This window comes from Mandrillus leucophaeus, unplaced genomic scaffold (genome assembly GCF_000951045.1).
Source record: "Mandrillus leucophaeus isolate KB7577 unplaced genomic scaffold, Mleu.le_1.0 Scaffold554, whole genome shotgun sequence".
Classification (NCBI taxonomy): domain Eukaryota; kingdom Metazoa; phylum Chordata; class Mammalia; order Primates; family Cercopithecidae; genus Mandrillus; species Mandrillus leucophaeus.
In genome coordinates this window covers 1,858,309-1,879,479 of record NW_012105964.1, presented here as the reverse complement: position 1 = coordinate 1,879,479, position 21,171 = coordinate 1,858,309, and the positions used below count along the sequence as shown (strand labels likewise).

The following is a 21,171-nucleotide window of genomic DNA, read 5'->3' as shown; positions in this document are numbered from 1 at the left end:
TTCTTTAACAATTCTGGATAATATAAATGTTTTCTAAAATGGTTTACTGAAAGTTTACCAAAGTTTAGTTTTTTAAAAACTATGTTGGCCTATCAAAACTTTTATTAGCCTATAAAATGTAATGTTTAGAGTTATCGTTTCCATGGAAATCAATAGGATCTCTCCCAGAAAAAGTTCATTTGCATGATTTTAAACAAGAATCATTTGTATTGTTGTGTTTCCTACAAATTGCTAAACTAATCCATTTTCATCACTATCTATTTCCAACAAGGACAACTTCTTCCAAGTTGTGGAATAGCTTGGTCAATGAAAAGTCAACCAAAGGTGCATATCCCAATAGAATCACATAATCTCTGGAGGATCCACTGACCAGGAATCTGCAAACTACAACCAGTCAGCCAAATCCAACAGTGGTCAGTGGCCCCTTTCAGAGCCTACAAGCTAAAAATAATGTTACATTTTTAAGAACAAACAGACATTAAAATGAAGAATAAATAGAAATGACCACAGCACAGGAGATGCACAGTCTCATGAATTAATAAGTAAATGCCAGCTAGAACTCCAAATAAAACCAAGTCTTATTCACCTGACTTCTTATATACCACTAATGAGAATATCAATTTAGACACTAGTCAGTGCATAAAGTCTACTAAGCCTTGTACCTCACATTAGTTTGCTGTAAATAGAATGTTTTAAACAACAATAGTGGGTAATAATAACACACAATGGCATTAATTTTAGAAAAGAGTATGAATTTGTACAATCTGCCAAAAGAGGAAAAAAAAAACAAAACAGTGTCCTTGTAAAGAACAAAACCAATTATTCGCTGTCTTTTCAGTAGGATTCTGAGCATTGGCTAGCACAAAGGCAGTGAAACTTGCTCTGTATCAAGCCAGATAATAAATATTTTAGGCTCTAAGGATGATTTAGGTCTCTGTTGCATATTCGTTTCTTCCCTTTTTTTTTTTTACAACCCCTCATTTAGGATATATCTATATATTTATATCAATGCCTGTTTATCTGTCTACCTATAGGACTGTAGATGGGTCTTCTAAGGTTATGTTTTCTCATTTGTTTCTCTTGTAAAAATGCAATTAATTTTTTAATATTCATCTTATATCCAGCAATTATATTACTCTCTTATAAATATGAGTAAAATTTTATAGATTACTTTGATTTTCCAGTATTGATAATCGCACTACATAATTTACCATTATTTAATTAGTTCTGTCTTCTTTTCTATTCACTTCCCTTCATCTCTCCTTCCTTTTCTTCTCTCTCTCTCTCTTTTTCCAACTACACCATCCAGGCCTTCTAACCCAATACTTACTATTGAACTCATATTTAATTTTAATATTGAAAGTAAAAGAGAGCTATCTTTGGTCATTTTTATGTACTACTGCATTCAGTTCACTTTCTCAGGATTTGTTATTTTCTTTTTCTAACTTTCCAAGTTATATGCTCACCTCATTAAATTTTAGCTTTTTCCCTCTAAAATAAAATTATTTAAGGCTACAAATTTTCTGCTATTGATAGATACCTCGATTGACATATATTGTTAAGAAATATTTTTATTGCATTCAGTTATAGGTTTCTTCATTTCAATCATGATTTGCTCTTGCTCTTTATGTGTGTGTGTTTTCTTTCTTTTTCTTTCCTTCCTTCCTTCCTTCCTTTCTTCCTTCCTTCCTTCCTTCCTTTCTACCTTCCTTCCTTCCTTCCTCCTTCCCTCCCTTCCTCCCTCCCTCCTTTCTTTCTTTTCTTGTTTTTTTCCAGAGTCGTACTCTGTGACTCAGGCTGGAGTGCAGTGGTGTGACCTCGGCTCACTGCAATCTCTGCTTCCCTCATTCAAGTGATTCTCCTGCCTCAGCCTCCTGAGTAGCTAGGATTACAGGCACGTGCCACCACACCCATCAAATTTTTGTATTTTTAGTAGAGGGAGTGGTTTCTCCATGTTGGTCAGGCTGGTCTCAAACTCCTGACCTCAGGTGATCCTCCCGCCTCGGCTTCCCAAAGTGCTGGGAATACAGGCATGAGCTACCACGCCTGGCCAATTTATGCGTTATTTTAAGGTGTTTGTGTGCATTGTTTAACAATTTCTAGATGTATATGTGGTTTTATTTTTATTTAATCATGTTAAGGTCCAAAAATGTGTTATGAAAAGTCTTCAAGATTCACTGAAGCTTATTTAATAGTTTGGCATATAATCAATGTTTATAAATATTTCATAGGTGCTTAAAAAATGTATAGTCTCCAATTCTTAAGTGAAATATTCTATATATTTCTATTGGATTATCTTTTAATATTGTTATCCAGATCTTCTATATCCTTACTGATTTGTGCACTTGATTTATCAAATATTGAGAAAAGTGTATTAAAATCACCCAGTAACATTGGTGATTTTACCCTTTTAATTCTTATATTATTTTTGTAATATATACTTAAAATTTATGCTACTAAATGTAATCAAGCTTAGAATTTTATCATCCTGCTGAATTGATTGCTCTCTTTTTTTGGTAAAATTTTAGTTTTATTACAATCTTGCTATACCAACAATCCTTCAGTTATATTTGTTTGATGTATTTTTTACATTATTTTACTTTCAACTATTCTATAGCCTTATGTTTTAGATGTGTCTCTTTCAAACAGAAGGCAGCTGGATTTTGTTCATTTGTTTGTTATATGCCAATCTGTCTTCTAACTGGAGAATTTGGTTCAATTATATTCATTGCAATTAATATATTTTGATTTATTTCTAGCATTTTATGTTATACTTCCTATATTTTCTTCTCTAATGCTTTTTCTTTTTCTGTCCTCCTTTAGATTGACTTATGTTTAATTTTGTTTTTTCTTTCTGCAAAACTTGACCTCATGCACTATATTTTTATCTTTTTAGTGGTTATATTAGTACTTTTTACATACATAATTAACCTAATGAAGTCTAAAGTATACAATTAATCAATATCATTATCCTTCTTTCCAACAATGTAAGTAAGGACTTCATTTTATTTATTTAGCCAGCGTCTCACTATGTTGCTCAGGCTGGTCTCAAACTTGGGCTCAAGTGCTTTTCCTGCCTCAGCCTCCTGAGTAGCGAGGACTACAGGTGCACATCATCAGGCCTGACTGAGTAAAGACTTTCGAGTGCTTTAATTGTAATTAAACTCTCCCAACTTACACACCCCTGTTGTCTGGTTTTATAGTTGATCTTTTTTATCACCATTTTTTTATTTTTGTTAATGTTTGCTTAGATTTATTTATGTTGTTACTATATTCTTTGCTCATCATTCTTTCTCGCATATCAGATCTTCCATAAACTATTACTTTGCTTCATAAATTCATTCTCAAGAAGTTCTTTTGGTTAGAATCAGTTGTGGTAAGTTTTTCAGTTTTTATTTCGAACAGTCTAGCTGGGACTGTTTTACCATAAATCTTTAACTTGGAAATACTCAGGCTACACAATTAGTATAAATTCTAGCCCTGCATCCATCTGAAGTCTAGCTGAATCATGAATTCTTACAGAAAGTTTTTGTTGTAAGTTTACCAGCCTGAATCAGGACTGAATAAAGCAAATATATTTATGTTTCTTGTGGGAGAGTAGGGGTGAGGAGTGGGAGTTGGGGCTGAGTTTCATTTTTTGTTAGCCCACCTTTTCACTTTACTCTGAACTAGGCTTTGTATGAAGTCCCTCGGCACTTGCAAGTTCTGTTACAGTGAAAGCTCTCGGTCACTTAAGTCCAGTGAGGCCTCCTGAAATGGATAGATACTACCAGGACATCCATATCCTTCTTGATTTTTTTGTCTGTGTTACAGGAAAGACATCTTGATCCCCCAAAAGAGGGTTCTTGGACCTCTTGCAAGAAAGAATTCAGGATGAATCCGCAAAGGGAAATCAAGTTTATTAGGAAAGTAAAGGAATAAAGAATGGCTACTCTATAGGCAGAGCAGCAGCATAGGCCGCTTGACTGAGTATACTTACAGTTATTTCTTCATTGTGTGCCAAACAAGGGGTAGATTATTCATGAGTTTTCAGGGAAAGGGGCAGAGATTTCCTGGAACTGAGGATCCCCTCCCCTTTTTAGACTATGTAGGTTAACTTCTGGATGTTGCTATGGCATATGTAAACGGTCATGGCACTGGTGGTAGTATCTTTTAGCATGGCAATACATTATAATTAACAAATAATGAGCAGTGAGGACCACCAGTGGTCACTTTCGTGGCCATCTTGGTTTTGGTGGGTTTTGACTGACTTCTTTACAGTATCCTGTTTTATCAGCACCGTCTTTATGACCTATATCTTGTGCCAACCAACCTTCTATCTCATCCTATGACTAAGAATGTCTCACCTCCTGGGAGTTCAGTCCAGCAGGTCTCAGCCTTATTTTACCTAGCCCCTATTCAAGATGAAGTTGTTCTGGTCCAAATGCCTCTGACAGCTCCCTTTGTTTTTGGCTTCTAAGGTTTTCCTTTACTTGCCTCCTAGCTCAGTGGTGCATATAAAAAGGCACTATTGCATTTTGAAAGGACTTAAAAAAACTTCATCAAGCATTTGTGTCACACTGGTGGTTTTTAAGGATCTATTCTGCATATTGCTAGAACCAATGCATTCCATTCTTAATAACTTATGTGTGGTCACCAGGAGGACTACTTTTCCTCCATTCCTATAAGTAGCCAAACCGAGTGATCTTGGACCAACTCAGTAAGCCTCAGTTTTCTAAATTTACTTACTGTAAATACTTGAAGACTCTTTATTAGATCCCTTAAAAATTTTTTCTCAAACTTGCATAAACTTCTGGGAGGAGATTTAGCATTCTTGATTTAAAAACAAACAAACAACAACAAAAATAAAAACCCCTAAGTTTCTAATGAACTTGAATGAAATCAAGATATTGTAAGGCAGGTGTGGGTAGTACAAGCCTGTAATCCAAGCTACTCAAGAGGCTGAGGCTGAAGGATTGCTTGAGCCCAGAGTTAGAGACCAGCCTGGGCAACACAGTGAGACTCTCATCTAAACACAAAACAAAACAAAACAGAAAGAAAAGAGAAAAAGAAAAAAAGATTTGTTCTGGGAAAACAGTTAACAATCCATACTGTGGACTATCAGCTGAAAAAGTCAGAGTCTAAAAGTAACTTTAAGTAGGCATTTTTTTTTTCTTTTGTCATACATTCTAAGTAAATCCTCCCCCACCCCTGCCCTTTTTTTTTTTTCCTTTAAAATGTCCTCACCGCCAGGCATGGTAGCTAACACCCGTAATTCCAGCACTTTGGGAGACCGAGGTGTGCGGATCACTTGAGGCCAGGAGTTCGAGACCAGCCTGGCCAACTTGGAGAAACCCCGAAACTAAAAGTACACACACACACACACACACACACACACACACACACACACAATAAGCTGGGTGTGGTGGCGCGTGCCTGTATTTCCAGCTGCTTAGGAGGCTGAGGCAGGTGAATCGCTTGAACCCAGGAGGCAGAGGTTGCAGTGGGTCCAGATCACACCACTGCACTCCAGCCTGGGCGACAGCGCCAGACTCTGTAGGAAAAATAAGTAAATGAATAAATTCCCGTTGAGATGCTTTCCAGGGCGCTAGTCAAGCTCCGTATGCTTATTTGTGGGAGTGAAAACACCAATATTTCAGGATTGTGATGAGGACTAAGTAGTGTCTGTAAGATGCACAGAGAAAGCGTAAATAGTCGTGAATAGCACTTGTTAGGTCTACACACTCCATTTTTCTCTATATTAATAGAATTATTTAAAGATTCGCTAGCTTTTTGGGGAAATGTCTCTCCATTGTATTCCACTTATCTTATTAGCATGAACTACCTTTTCTCCTTGCTTTTCAGCTCTCTCCTATGAAAAATATGGAAAATGTTTTAGTACAAGAGGACCCTCTCAAGCAGTAAATCATTTTGATATTAAAAACAGATAATTGCAAACCCAGTTTTACTTCAGTATGAGTTCCGCAGGGGAGTGTGAGTGTGTGTGTGTGTGTGTGTGTGTGTCTGTCTGTAATTACATGTGATTCAAAAGAGGAAAGGGATCAGTATTAAAGGTACTTGTATACTAGAAGCAAAAAAAAAAAAAAAAAGGAAGTTTAGTTCCCCTGAGCTCCTTGTTAATTATAGCTGCTAAAGGTAGCTTTTACAAAGAAACTGCCTTTGTGCCAAAAGTATTTATTTCCTTGTTTGTATTTATCCCTTTGAGGAGGAATCGCTGTGTCTTGAGTGAAAGGGGTGCTCTGCTTGCCTGCATTAAACTGATGAGGGTCCAGGCGCATGATGGATGATTTCAGTAGGTAGAGCAGACACATTTTAGTTTATTTCTCTCTTTCTCACTCCCCACACTCAACCTCCGATGTACACACGTTACAAGATTCCCTGGAGTCAGGAGGTGGGAGCGGAGAGTTTCAGTACAGATCTTGACATCAGAGTACTCTGACCAAGAAAAAGAAAGAAAGAGGGAAGCGAGGTGGAGAAAGCAGGAGCAAGGAAAGAAAGAAGGAAAAGCGGAGGGACAGTAAGAAAAAAGAAAACGAAGGAGGGAGGGAGGGAGGAAATTTAAGTGAAGAAGGAAGGAAGCTTGGATTCAGGGAGGAAAGGGAGCGAGAAAGAGAGCGAAAGAAGAGCGTGAGAAGAGGCAAGCATTACAGTCTCCGGTCCACAGGAGAGAGATGGAGCCCTCATCCGCACTAGAGAATCCCAAAGAGCCAGTGTATTGTTTTCTTGAAAGCCCCGAAGCTAAGCAATTCCGAAAATGTTTAGCAAAGCCCTTTTGGGAATGGTGAGATGAGGGGTGGGGAGGATAGGACATTCTCATTGCCACCGCCCGCCCCCCACCCCGTCTCTCCGGCCCCCTCACATGAAGTGACTGGATTTGGGAGACCTAGCGGAAACCTTCAGGTCACCCAGTGAACTGCTCCTCTAGCTGGTCCTGCAGCGGCGAGGCGGGGTGGCGGGTGGCGGGGGGTGGGGGGGCCGTGAGAGCGCCGAGACGCGCGGGGCGCGGAGATATGCAAGTGGCGAAGCTTGACCGAGCGCAGACTGGAGCAGCCGCCTAACTCCTGGCGCGGGATCTACTGAGAGGTCACGGTGAGTCTCTGCGGGTGCGGGTAGGAGGGATGCCCAGGTGCCTCGACGCCCCCCGGCCCGGGAGGAGGCGGGTCCGGAACCTCCCCCTAGTCTGGCCTCACCCCGGAGCCCGCGCGCCTTGGGCGGATGCACCGACTGAGCGGCGCTCGGCTGGGCTCCCAGCCCGCCACTGCCACCGGGCCCCGCGCGCTCATTGGTCGGGATGTGTCGGCTCAGCAGCCTCCAACTTCTCCCGAATCCCACTGGTGAGTCCCAGGAGAGCGAGCTGAGGGAGAAAGGTCCAAAGGGCGCGAGCGCCCAGGGCGCTGGGAGCCCGTGGGACGGGCACGGGGAGGGCAGAGCCAGCCCAGAGGAGCTGCTGCCGGGAGGTGCGCTGAGCAGGGTCCGCAGCTAAGGTCCGGCGCGATCCGAGCGCCCAGGACCCTGCCGCGGTGGAGGAGGCGTGCCCTGGGAAGGAGCCGCTACTGGGACCTGAAGAGTGAGGGGAGGGAGAGGGGCCCGGAGGTTGACCTGGAGGAGGGCTCTGGAAGTCACGTCAGGTTGGCTCTTCAGGTTCATTTCCATAGTTCCCTGCGGCCTCTGCCTCGGGGAGTTATGTTTGGTTACCGAGATCCGCGCTACCAGATTGCACCGGGGCTGATTTGGGGCTGGGAATTTGCCATTCTGCTGTACAGACACTGATTTTTTTTTTCTAAGCAAGGTTTGTTTTCATTATGGTTTCGGTCGGATTTTCTCATTTGTAACTCACTTTTCTATTTTTACTTTTCTTAACCGGAAGATCTTTTCATTATCCCACCTCTTCATCTTGCTTTTAACCTGATTTCCTATTATATAATTTATGCTTAAATCTCACAAGGGTTGGTCGGTGCGGGGTTGGGGTGTCCTTTTGTAGATGAAAGTTTAAGACTTCTTACTTAACTGGTTTCAATCTATTTGTATTGTTTCAAAATAAGGGTAATTGCAACCAAATATCCCTCTTTAGCCTCTTGATCAAGTCGATTCCTCCCCCATATATAATTCGAATTACAATTTTATTAAACTGAAAACTAGTACCTGACTTGCAGCGTCAACATTGGAAACTGCTTATCGGCAAATCGACTGTATGAAGACGTGTAACTTCATTCCCTGCCATTTTTGTGGGTTCCAGCAATTTAAAAAATTGGTAATTTCTTGGACTTAACGCTGTGTCTTTGGTTGTAGAGCAGCACTAACCAGGAGAGTAACATGGTTGGTACTTTGTGTCCAGAACTCCGTATTTCAGGCTGGGAAACACCTAATTAATGTCTGGGAAACAAGAAGATGATTTATCCTGAGTACCTCTGCCCTCAGCTTCTGCAGACACAGTCTAAATATGCAAACTGTTTCTCCTTCTTCCTGTGCCTCAGTTTCCATAATACAAACTGTAATTGCAAAGCACAGCTTCAGGAACCTGCAGATATAAGTTAATGTTATAATGTGCTATGAAGATGAAAATTGCTTAGCTAAGTCTAAGTCTGTAAGTCTACGAGATTTCCTTTTTAACAAATCAGTTATTCAGGTTTCCTGCTTTGACTATCTGATATAGTTATGCTTATGCTCAACTGGTATAAGAATTGCTGCTTTACATTGCTTTGAAATTCAGCTTACACTTAAAATAGTAATTTATTCTCTTGGTAATGTCGAGCTGAAGTTTGCAGGTTCTTGTTATCTTACACCTCCTAATTCTCTATTCTCGTCTGTGGCAGTGTCCACTTTTTCATTTAAACTTTTTATTTAACACATCTTCAGTTGAAGTGAAATATTTTAAGAATACAGGTATGTTTTTGCATACCCTGCTTTATATGGGACTACAAGCATCAACTTTGTTTTTTTTTATTTTAATTTATTTTTATTTTTATTCTTTTGTTTACTTGTCCCCCTTACTCTTCTCTTAAATGGGATTGGGTGTGGTTAAGTTGGATATTCAGGTATCTGGGAGTTAGTCATATGTTCCACATTGAGATTCCAGATACTGTCCCCTGATCTCTTAAAGAAAAATAGTGAACCTTCCAGAATTAACTGGAAATGAATGACAAAGTTAATTAGGAGATTAAACTTGCATCATTTCTGCTTGCGCTCAATGCTTTTGGAAAAACGCTACTAAGAGCAAAAGACTTCCTTTAAGAATTTACAGAGCATTTACAAGAGGGGGAGATGGAGGAACACCTTGTAGATTATTCAAGGATTATATTGTTTTGATGCAGCTTCTCTCACTGTCTTCATTTCTCTGTAACTGTTTCTGCAAACTTAGGTGCTGAACCATTAAGAGCCCAGCTGCTTCAGTACGCAGTCTTAAAGGTAAGGAGAAGCCAAGGGAAAGTAACTTACAGGGAGAAACAAATGCTTATCCACTAGCTTTACTACACCACAAGGCATGGAGTTGCCACAGAGCACCTGTAATTTAGCCCTGAGGCTGCCCTGGTTCACCTCTTCACTTTACAGGGACACAGACTGCCATTTCTAAGGAAGAACTAAAAACACAAACAACAAAAAACGTCATTTTGTACCAATAAAACATTTCTCTACATTGCCTTCTGAAATATACAGGGGAAACAATATTCAGGAAAGAGAAATACTTTAGCAAATGTGCTTAATATTCAGATGTTCTTTAGGACAGTCATGAAACATGGGGAGACTGGGAGACTTATTATTGTTTACCTCTCTGTAAGGTGTCCAAAGTATTATTAAATTTGTTCCCATCTTTTCTTTGCCCAACCAATGTACTATTAAAATAGGACTGCAATCAATGCAATTCCATATCATAACCCCAGGGGTGGTGAGACTAAGCCAGCATGCCTTACATAACCATTAAGTAAGACATTTTAACATTCAGATACATTACATTCCCCTTTTATTGAGCAGACACAGTTTTCATTGTCTAATAAAATATTTTTATTTGATAGTCTGTCCTTGCTTATAGCCTCATGTAATCAAGGGGACAGCATGTTTAAGACTTTGTATCCAGACCCTTAAGGTCTAGTTGTGGTTCGCTTATGAATAATTCACTGGGAAGGGTAATTTCTAGTTTTCTGCTGGGTCTCCCCACCACACTTCAAATGTGAAATATGTTTCTTCTTTCTCCTATGCGTCAGTTTCCACAAAACACACCCTTAGAGAATTGTGCGTATTCAACAAAGATCTTTAACTATAAGAGCATTTCTGAGCCGTCCCTGCATCCAGGGACCAAATTCTCAGAGCAGTTTGTATTGAGCTATAAACAGCTAATCTGTCAGTTTAAGATGTTCTTTTATACAGTCATGAAGCAAAATGGAAATTGTGTGTTCTAATCCTTGGAGACGGACTGATAAACTGTCACTAGGCCCCTGATAAAGTTTAATATTCAGGCTTCTACCCCCTTAATTTTCCCCCTAAATTTCTACAATAAGATCTAAATTAGCTTTTACTGCATGATGATACAGCTTTATTTTGAACAATGATCGAGTGTGTTCTTTCCAAAGAATATTGACTAGTTGTGTAGTCTTAAACACGTTGTCTGACTTCTCTGTGCCCCAGTTTCCCAATTCTTTATTCTCTTCTGTGGCAGTGTCCACTTTATGGTTTAAAGTTGTTAACACATCTCCAGTTGAGGTGAAAGATTTTAAGAATACAGGTATGCTTTTGCATACCCTGCTTTACACAGGACTACAAGTATCAACTTGGTAACTTTTTGTATTATTTTGTTTACTTGTCCCCTTTACTCCCCTCTTAAATGGGATTGGGTGTGGTTAAGCTGGATATTCAGGTATCTTTTGGTACAGTGAGTGACCATTTTCAGAATGTTGTCTAACCAGTTAATAGATACCTGTATCAGTAGTAGTAGTAATTTTGAACTGTAAAAATAAAAGTTGTCTTTATGACTAAAATAAACTACCTCATGTGTTCATTCCTTTTGGTGTTTATCTATATTAATATTTCAAATTATTGCTTAGTCAAAACCTCAAGGTATTAGTCATTGGTTTTTGAGCTTATAAAGGAAGCCACTGGAGCAAGATAAAAAATTAACTTTGATGTTAGTCCAGAGTTCAAAAGGGTAAGTTTAAAACTTTCTTAATGGTGGTATAGCAATTATTTGCTTATAAACTGCTGAGTTAATCCTACTTGAGTATTTAACCAAGTCTTACTGTCTAATTTTGCTGAGATTTTCAGTGATACATCAAAACAAAACAAAACAACAGCAACAAAAAACAAAAAGTTGTGACTGAGACCTGTCGAATTCATTTGACTCTATAATCTTTGCATTCAGCAACAAAATTTTGACTTCTCAACAGCAAAAACATATTTCTATTTTAAAATGACTGAACCTTTTACTTTTATCCAGTCACATGACGCATTTGGACATTTTCTTTTTTATCATTAGCATTTTCATTTTTTGCAGATTTTAGGTGATGGGCAGATCAGAAAGTCAGATGGATATAACTGATATCAACACTCCAAAGCCAAAGAAGAAACAGCGATGGACTCCGCTGGAGATCAGCCTCTCGGTCCTTGTCCTGCTCCTCACCATCATAGCTGTGACAATGATCGCGCTCTATGCAACCTACGATGGTGAGTTACTCCCACACCTGTGCATCCATAAATGCAAAAGAGAAGGAAATCTTCCTCCATGCTTTTACTGTCTATCTAACAAATGTGTTAGGGATAGAGGCACTTAAAGACTGACAAAGAGATTCATTTAAAAAATGTAACATCAGTATGTCAAAACAATTAACTTTGAAGTACAGTGCCTTTTATGTTTGAGCTAAGTTATTAATTGCAAGTATATTTAGTGTGCTCATGCTTACTTATGAGGAATCTCAAATATGGTTTTATTTGATTAAAATATACACAATTTTATGGCCAGCTTTAGTAATAGTCATTAGTCAGTTTTTGTTGTGTCATTGAAATTCTAAAGGGCTTCACAGGAATTTAACAAATTTAATTTGAGTCTTGGAAGTTTTTCAAAACTAGGATTAAAAAAGATTGATTTTTAATGGTTAAAAAAAAATGATTACCAAGCAAAAACAACTGATTATTTCAATATAATAGGCCTAGAGCTTAGTTGGTAGAGAAGATATAATAACACATTTTTCTTCATAATCAAAATTTTAAATTTAGACTTTTACCTATTTTATTTTCTTATATTTTTTCTAACCACTGGCAATGATATATAATGCTCAGTTTTTAGTTCTTGCTTTAAGAAATTGCTTATTTAATCGACAGTTTTTAAAAGAACAAAAGAAAAACAAATTTAAAAATGTGCGTTGCCAGTATTTATGCATATTCTCTCCTTTTTCTAGATGGTATTTGCAAGTCATCAGACTGCATAAAATCAGGTAAGAAATGGTTTTTACATGTAATAGTTACACAACTGATGTATAATATTGAAAATCAAATGCTAATCTTAGTTTGCTTTGTTTACACTTTTATTCATTATAGATCAATTATTTGTGTGTCTGGCTCTATAATCAAGGGAAATAAAATTATATTTAAGTAATAGATTAATTCACTTGTCTACTGTGAAAAATATGTTACTATTGGCAGCCCTGGGCTGTATAGCAGGGCAATAGAAAACTATTTCTCTATTTGTATGGAGCTTGCCATGCAGTTGAAGAAAGAAAATGAGCACATATGAAATGGTAAGCATTGTATCATTGTGTTAAATTTCTCAATGCACCTCACTAGGTGGGTGAGAAGAAGGGAGTGAGATGTAGCATGTAAATCTAGATGGAGAAGTTAAAATTTGGGAAGAAACTTCTTTTTTTTTTTGAGACAGGGTCTCACTCTGTCGCCCAGGCTGGAGTGCAGTGACGTGATCTCAGCTCACTGCAACCTCTGCCTGCCAGGTTCAAGGGATTCTCCTGCTTCAGCCTCCCGAGTAGCTGGGACTACAGGTGCCCACCACCACGCCTGGCTAATTTTTGTATTTTTAGTAGAGACGGGGTTTCACCATATTGGTCAGGCTGGTCTCGAACTCCTGACCTCAGGTGATCTGCCTGCCTCGGCCTCCCAAAATGCTGGGATTACAGGCATGAGCCACTGCAGCCAGCCTTAAATTTGGGAAGAACCTTGAAGTAGGGCTGGAATTTAGATGTGGCAGTGCAGAAGAGGGAATTCCAAACACAACAGAAACTATGTTATTGAGAAGTAGTAAAAATGTACGCTTGATAGAAGGGCACGTTGTGGAGAACCTTGAAAATCCATGTTTAGCCTTCATATTGTAATACAGGAGAAACAGATATTTTTGAACAGAGGAGTGACCAGGCCAAAGGTGAAGGATGATTCCGGGAATGTGAGGTTGGATGGATTGAGTGAAAAGGAGGGCAGGCAGGTGGGGGCTGCGTCTGTACTCCAAGTGTAAGCTAAAGAGGTTGGCCTGTGGTGAGATAAGAGTGCTATTGAGATAATACAGAGGGAGAATTGGGTGACTTAATAGAACTGACTTGCTAAACAAAATGAATGAGTTGAGAATGATGCCAAGTTTTAAAACCCAAGGGACTGAAGAGAATGGTGGCAGCCCACACAGAAAGAGAGAAGTTATGAGGTGGATGTGGATGTGTTTGGTCTAAGCCATGGGTAACAGCCCCATGAAAATAGACAGCAGGAAGGTAGAGGTGAGGTTCAAGAATTTGGAATATGAATTTGGGATCTGTCAGTTTAAGAGTGATAGTGGAAGCCTTGGGAGTATTTGAGTTCTCAATAGAAGAGAAGAGGTGCAAGGGCTAAACTTAAGACAATATCAGTGATTAGAAGAGAAGAAAAATAAGTCAGAGCGGAAAACAGAGAAGTGTATGGAGCTATATAAATCCCAGCAATTAGAGTGTGGTGAAAATGAAAGTATTTCTTCTTTCATCAAGAAGAAGGAAGGTGGTAGCTGAGGGCAGCACCCTGGGATATGAACACGATGTTTGTGGCCTTTAACAAGAGATTCTAAACCTCCCTTCTAACATCTAAGTGTCTTATAAGAGATAAATAAACTGCCCCAAATAATTTGAACCATTTTCTGCTGGATTTTTTAAAAAAATTTTATTTATGTATGTTTGTATGTATGTATGTATGTATGTATTTATTTTTTGAGGCTCTGTCACCCAGGCTGGAGTGTAGTGGTGTGATCACAGCTCACTGTAACTTTGATCTCCTGGGCTCAAGGCATCCTCCCACCTGAGCCTCCTGAGTAGCCGGGACTATAGGCACCTGCCACCATTCCTGGCTACGTTTTTTTTTTTTTTTTTTTTTTTTAAGTTTTTTTGCAGAGACAGGGTCTCTCTATGTTGCCCAGGCTTGGTTTTGAACTCCTGAGATCAAGCAATCCTCCTACTTGTCTTCCCAAAGTGCTGGGATTACAGGCATGAGCCACTGCACCCAGCCTTGGATATTCTTTACATGATTTTTTGTTATTCACTGAACTTTGCAAAAGAATGACGGGAAAATATCTGGCAATTCTAGGTTATAGTCTAATGTCCTGAATCTATGCTCTTTGCTTTTTTTTTTTTGGATTGTTTTTTGATGTTTTTATTTGCTCTGGGTCACAAATGCAATGGTCAGACGCCCTGAGATGTGATGTGGGGAGTGTGAGGGAAAGTTGAGTTAGATGTTAGCCATTTGCTCCTCAACAGGGTACGTTTTTCTCAAAAATAAAGTTTCTTTATTCCCCAGGGAAATGACTGCACAGGTACTTTGGCTGGGAGATCTCCGTGGCCATGTGCGAAAGTCAGCATGTGTCCAAGTTGTCAAAGTTAACATTTACTTCCTCCCCGGATCCTCCTGTGCTTCCTCTCTCTACCAGCTACCCTATTACATGCTCAGGCTGTCCTGTTTTGGGAAACTTCCACTTACATATTGACTACTGAGGATTAATTCGTCTGTCTGCAACACACTTGACATGTCTGTCTCTTTGGTAACTTAATCTATAGCTCTCTTCTCTCACTATTTTTCTTTTTTCTCTTCTTTTCCTTGAATTTTATTTTCGAAGAAACTGGATTTTTTGACTAGGTAGGCATGTTTTTATAAACGACAAGTGATTTTGCCTCAGAGATCTAGGCAGGTTTTTCTTCCCAAGGAGCAATGTGACATTCAGAATCTGGAATCTTAAATGTGACTTAATGTTTAGAGATATGGTTTTTAAATAGTGTTTGGCAAGTCTTAACTCACTAAAATGTATTTAACCTGTATCCTTTAATTGCAGCTTAGAAATCAAACCAAATGTATAACACCTTGCAGAATGTATTTTGGCAGAGAAATGTAAACAATAGAAATAACTTCAGTGGGAAACAAGGTTGCTGTATAGCTGTGTATTTTTCTTCATTCTGCTCTGTTGGTTCACAAACCATTAGAATACTTGTTCACATTGGTAGTTACTGTTCTTCCTAGGAGAATGAATAAGATGACACACACCCTCATGGATACACTCTTCATACTCAAACACACACACATACACACACACAGAGTCTTCTGCTGGTTAGGAAATCTTTTCTGCCACAGAAAAACACAACTATTTCTTTTAGAAGTCGTTGCAAATTAGGAAAACCCTAGAGGAAATCTTGGACAAAAGCAAGTATTGAAGAAGAGTGACAAGAGTAGAACAGGCCGGGCGCGGTGGCTCAAGCCTGTAATCCCAGCACTTTGGGAGGCCGAGACGGGCGGATCACGAGGTCAGGAGATCGAGACCATCCTGGCTAACACAATGAAACCCCGTCTCTACTAAAAATACAAAAAAAATTAGCCGGGCGTGGTGGCGGCGCCTGTAGTCCCAGCTACTCGGGAGGCTGAGGCAGGCGAATGGCGGGAACCCGGGAGGCGGAGCTTGCAGTGAGCCGAGATCGCGCCGCTGCACTCCAGCCTGGGCGACAGAGCGAGACTCCTCTCAAAAAACAATTAAAAAAAAAGAAAAAGAAATAAGAAAAAGAGAAGGCTGGGCGCGATGGCTCACGCCTGTAATCCCAGCACTTTGGGAGGCTGAGGCGGGCAGATCACCTGAGGTTGAGAGTTCAAGACCAGCCTGACCAACATGGAGAAATCCCATCTCTACTAAAAATACAAAATTAGCCGGCTGTGGTGGAACATGCCTGTAACCAAAGCTATTCAGGAGGCTGAGGCAGGAGAATCACTTGAACCCGGGAGGCAGAGGTTGCGGTGAGCCAAGATAGCGCCATTGCACCATAGCCTGGACAACAAGAGTGAAACTCCATTTGAAAAAAAGAAAGAAAGAAAGAAATATGAAAAGAGAGATGTTGAAAAAAATATAAAATATCTTACCAGCAAGTCTATAGGTCACTTTAAGAGAGTAGGGGGTTCAAACCTGAGCTCAGAAATTCTTGAGAATGGGAAAACGAAGTATTGACACTCAGGGTGCTTACATTATGTGAAAGATGGCCCCAACTTGAACCTTTCTCCCAGTGGAAAGGAATGTCACAGCAAATGGACTTTTCTCTTTGATCCTTTGAAGTCAAGGAATAGAAGTCAAGCCGTACCAAGACAGAAGTAAAATATTGCAGAAGGCTGTTTCAAATCTGTTTGGTGTTACGTATTTTAAATCTGAGCATCTAGGATTTAAATATTTATGATGTACATAAAATGATGTTTATGTACACTTTAAATTAACTTGCCTATATGTGTAATGCTTCAGTATAAAATATTACACCAGACCTAAAGTAAAACAAATACCATTTAAGAAATAACATCTTAAGGCGGAGATCAAAATGCTTCAAAGTATTATTCATCACTTATTTACCCTATAAGGTTGTCAAAAACTTAGAGTTATAGAACTTGTATGTGATTTTGCAGACTTTTCCATACAAATCTAAATCCTGAAACTGACTTCCATTGCATTGTAACCTTCCTAACTCAGCTTTCAAGGAATCTTATGCTTTAAATCAGAGTTTCTCAACTCACTATTGATATTTTTGTGCTGGAATTATTCTTTGTTGTGGGTGTTATTCTGTGTATTATAGGATGTTTAGCAGCATCCCTGGCCTCTACCAACTAGATGTCCAGTAGCAGTCCTCTCCTAGTTGTGACAACCAAAAAATGTCTCTAGCCATTACTAAATGTTCCCTGCAGGCAGCACAGTCACTTGTGACTGGGTATCCCTGGTTTAAATGGTCTCAAGATGTTATCAATGCTTCCCTCTTAACGGTAGGCAGGATAATGGCCTTTCAAAAATATTCACATCCAATTTCCAGAGCCTCTGAATATATTGCCTTACATGGCAACATGCCTGTAATTCCAGCACTTTGGGAGGCCAAGGCGGGTGGATCACTCGAGGTCAGGAGTTCAAGACCAGCCTGGCCAACATGGTGAAACCCTATCTCTACTAAAAATTCAAAAATCCGGGCATGGTGGCACGCGCCTGTAATCCCAGAGGTAGGAGAATTGCTTGAACCCGGGAGGCAAAGGTTGCAGCAAACCAAGATTGCACCACTGCACTCCAGCCTGGACGACAAAGCAAGACTCCAAAAGAAAAAAAAAAAAGACAACAGAGATTTGAGGGGTCCGCAAAAGCATATGCTAGAAGTGTGGTCCTAAATTATCCAGAGACCAGAGTAGCCAAGTTAAGATGTGATCGATAGGGTTTACTAGAGAGAGTGGGACCACCTCCACCTATGTAGTCATGCAGGTTGTACACTGCACATTTGTCGATGGCAGCCTTGACAGACAGGCTTGTGAAACATGAAGACCTGGATGAAACACCTCTCAGAACTGTCCACTCCTTTTATTTTAATTCTGCACGTATCAAGAAAATTTTTGATGATTATTTAATTATTAATACAAGGAGAGGTGGCATTCTGTTACTTGAAAGATAGTTTCAGTATGGTGAGATAATGCACAGCAGTCCCCCTCTTATCCTCTGAGGATCCCCAAGACCTCAGTGGATGCCTGACACTGGACTGAAACAGTACTGAACCCTATATATGGTATATTTTTTTCTATATACATACCTATGATATAGTTGAATTTATAAATTAGACATAGAGATTAATAACAATAATTAGTAAAAAATAGAACAATTATGACACTATTCCAGCATCACTATTCTTATGGTTTGGGGTCATTAAGTAAAATAGGGTTACTTGAACACAAACACTATCATCTTGCAACAGTTGATATGATAATAATGGAGAAGGCTCCTTCATGACTTTCATCACGCTACTCAGAATGGTGCGTGATTTAAGACATATGAGTTGTCTGTTTCTGGAATTTTCTATTTAATATATTGGACGGTAGTTGACCTTGGGTAACTGAAACCGTGGAAAGTGAAACCACAGATAAGGGGGAGGCTACTGTACGCACGTGCTGATTTAATGATCAGATTTGTGTGCTTTGAGCTATGACCTTTGAACTGAAATGAAACTTGCAAATGTCTGCAAGGGCCACATCATGGTGATGCCCTAGGTGATGTATCTTGGCAACAGCTGGCCTTTCCTGGCTGCAACAAGGCATCTCTGCCTTCTTGCCTGTTAACACCTTGAAACCTCCATGAAGAAAAACAGCACAATTAGGTAAATACAGGAAGGACTGATGGCTAACTCATGGGGGCTGCTGGCCCTGTAGCAGCCTTTTAGTGTAGGAAATGAGGCTATTTAGTTATGTGATTAAGTATGGAAAAAATCCTTCATGGAATAAGAAAGCAGCAGACATCTTAGTGTGAAGACCACTGAAGCACACCTTTGTTAATTTAAATGTGGCATGTGACAATTTGTTTTGGGTGGCTTCCCTGGCACAATTCTCGTGAAAATGGTATAGGGATATTACCTTACATTTATCCAGTCAAAATTAGCATCTTTCAATCAAATCCTTTCCAAGAAAGGGAATCAATTATATGATAAATATACAAATGTATAACATGTGTTTTTTACTCTCCAGGGAAATTTTAAGGAAGTAGTACATCATCATTTTTTAATGAATGGTCAAGAAATTGAAAACATACATTAGTTGAATTAAGCAGTTGAAGGGAAAGAAAATTAGCAATGCCTGGTAAGCCAAGTGGTACTCCAAAGATTTATTTTATAGCTACGGAAATTATCTACGTGTAAAGGGGGTGAATACAAACTAGCTTAGGTTGGGGTGAGAACCCTGGTTTGACATTTAACATTTTAGAATAAGAGACATAGAAAGATTCCTCTGTAGTTGAAGGATCCTGCTTTGTCCTACTCATAAGCAAATCCCTGGGGTAGCAAGGTGCTTTCTGGTAAACCTTTGATATAATATGAAGCTCAAGTTGATAAAATAGATTAATTGAAGTAAATTGAAAAATACAGAATTTTAAAAACTGTAAGAAGAATGTTGCACAAGCTTTTGAATCCTGTAAATTTTCATTCTTTAAGACCATTCAGAAAAGGAGATTTTGTCGGGGGCCGGTAGTGACTTGTTTTGATCCTATTTCTGAACTGACTGAAAACTAGAATACATTCTTTCTGTTCAAAACATCCTAGAAGGGCCACATATTAGTGAGCCCTTCTCCAGAGAACAGAACCAATGGTCTATATATATAAAGTTTCAATATCCAAAGGCCCAAGAACCTGGAGTTCTGATGTCTGAGAACAGGAGAAGGTGGATGTCCCAGTTTCAGAAAAAACAAAGAATTTCCTCTCCCACTACCTTTTGTTTTATCTAGGCCTTCAGCAGATTGGATGATGCTCAGCCACAATGGCGGTTGAGTGTGGATCTTCTCTACTCCGTCCACTGATTCAGATGCCACTCTCTTCCATAAACACCCTCACGGATGCACCCAGAAATAATGCTTTAGAAATAATGCTTTATCAGCTATCTGGGTATCTCTTAACCTGGTCAAGCTGACACCTAAAATTAACCACCACAGGCTACAATGAAAAAGATAGTTCCAACTGTGAATGAGGATGTGGAGAAACTGAACCATCACTCATTAATGGTGGGAATGTAAATTTTAGTACACCTGGATCAACATGTTAGAAACATTTTGGAAAACAGTTCGACAGTTTTTACAAAATGTTGAATATATACTTTCCAGACAACCCAGCAATTCTAGTCCTAGGTACTACTTAAAGTAAATGAAAACACATATCATCACAAGGACTTCTTTGTGATTGTTCCTTACAGCATTATTTATAAAAGCCAAAATATGGAAACATTCCAAATGTGTATAAACAGGTGAATAAACAAAATGCCATATAGCTATGAACTATGATACCACACAGCAATAAAAAGGAGCAAACTACTGTTATGTGCAATGGTACAGATGAACATCAAAAACATGATGCTAAGTGAAATAAGCCAGACACAAACTGCATATTGTAAAATTCAATTTATATGAAATTTCTAGAAGAGGCAATTATAGGGGCAGAAGACAAATATTGATTGCCTGAGGCTGGAGATAAAGCAGGCATTGGCTGCAAATGGGCATAAGGGGACTTCTTGGGGTAATGGAAGTGTTCTAAAATTGGACTGTGACAGATTCTCAGCCTTCTGGCTAAAGATGAAGTGTAAATTGGATTGTGGTGATGGTTGCACAACTATATAAATTTACCGAAAATTAATCAGGTGAACTTTATGGTATACCAATTAATAACCCAAAGCTGTTAAAAAAAAAAAGGAAACAAAAATTTACCTTCATTCTTTCCCCTATCTCGCCAATGTCCATTTTTACATAGTTATCTCATGTTTTGATCTTATGCTTGCTATTGTATGTTGAGTCCATTGAGCTCCATTTTTGCAGTTTAAATGATTATATGTAGTTTTCAATGTCTACTAAATCTTCCCTAAATAAACTCAAGCTCTTTAGTTTAAGTGAACCTCTATTATTTGATTATATTAGCATTATATTGATGAAAAGTCTCTGGAAATAGTAAATCAATTGGGAAGTTAAAATTATTTTAGGATTAGGAGTTGGAAGCCCTGTTTTTACCCCCTGGGGTTTCATTTACAGAGGAAGTCAAAGACATATATGTCCAGGTGTACCAGCCATCTGGATCAAAGCCAGACCACTTGGTCTACCACAGAGCAGTTAGCAGTTCCTGCTTCTGGAAAAATGTGTTTGTTTTTCACATGGGTGCTGTGAGATGTTTCCCTTTCATCTTAACTGATAGAAAGCCAAGAACCAAGACAGGCGCGGTG

At 39.2% G+C, this 21,171-nt stretch overlaps 1 protein-coding gene across 6 annotated transcripts in view; it reads left to right on the top strand.

Annotated features, from left to right (window-relative positions):
* MME (membrane metallo-endopeptidase) overlaps positions 1-21,171 on the top strand; it is a 146,745-nt gene that overhangs the window by 49,416 nt on the left and 76,158 nt on the right. Inside the window, exons 1-3 of one of the 6 annotated variants that reach the window (XM_011998061.1) lie at positions 6,980-7,089; positions 11,483-11,652; positions 12,384-12,419. In XM_011998061.1, coding sequence (XP_011853451.1) covers positions 11,493-11,652; positions 12,384-12,419 — 196 coding nt within the window. In that variant the 5' untranslated portion in view covers positions 6,980-7,089; positions 11,483-11,492. Of the gene's footprint in view, positions 1-6,979; positions 7,090-7,174; positions 7,335-7,443; positions 7,790-11,482; positions 11,653-12,383; positions 12,420-21,171 lie in introns of those variants that run through there. The other 5 variants (XM_011998063.1, XM_011998065.1, XM_011998060.1 and 2 more) reach the window with 5 other exon arrangements.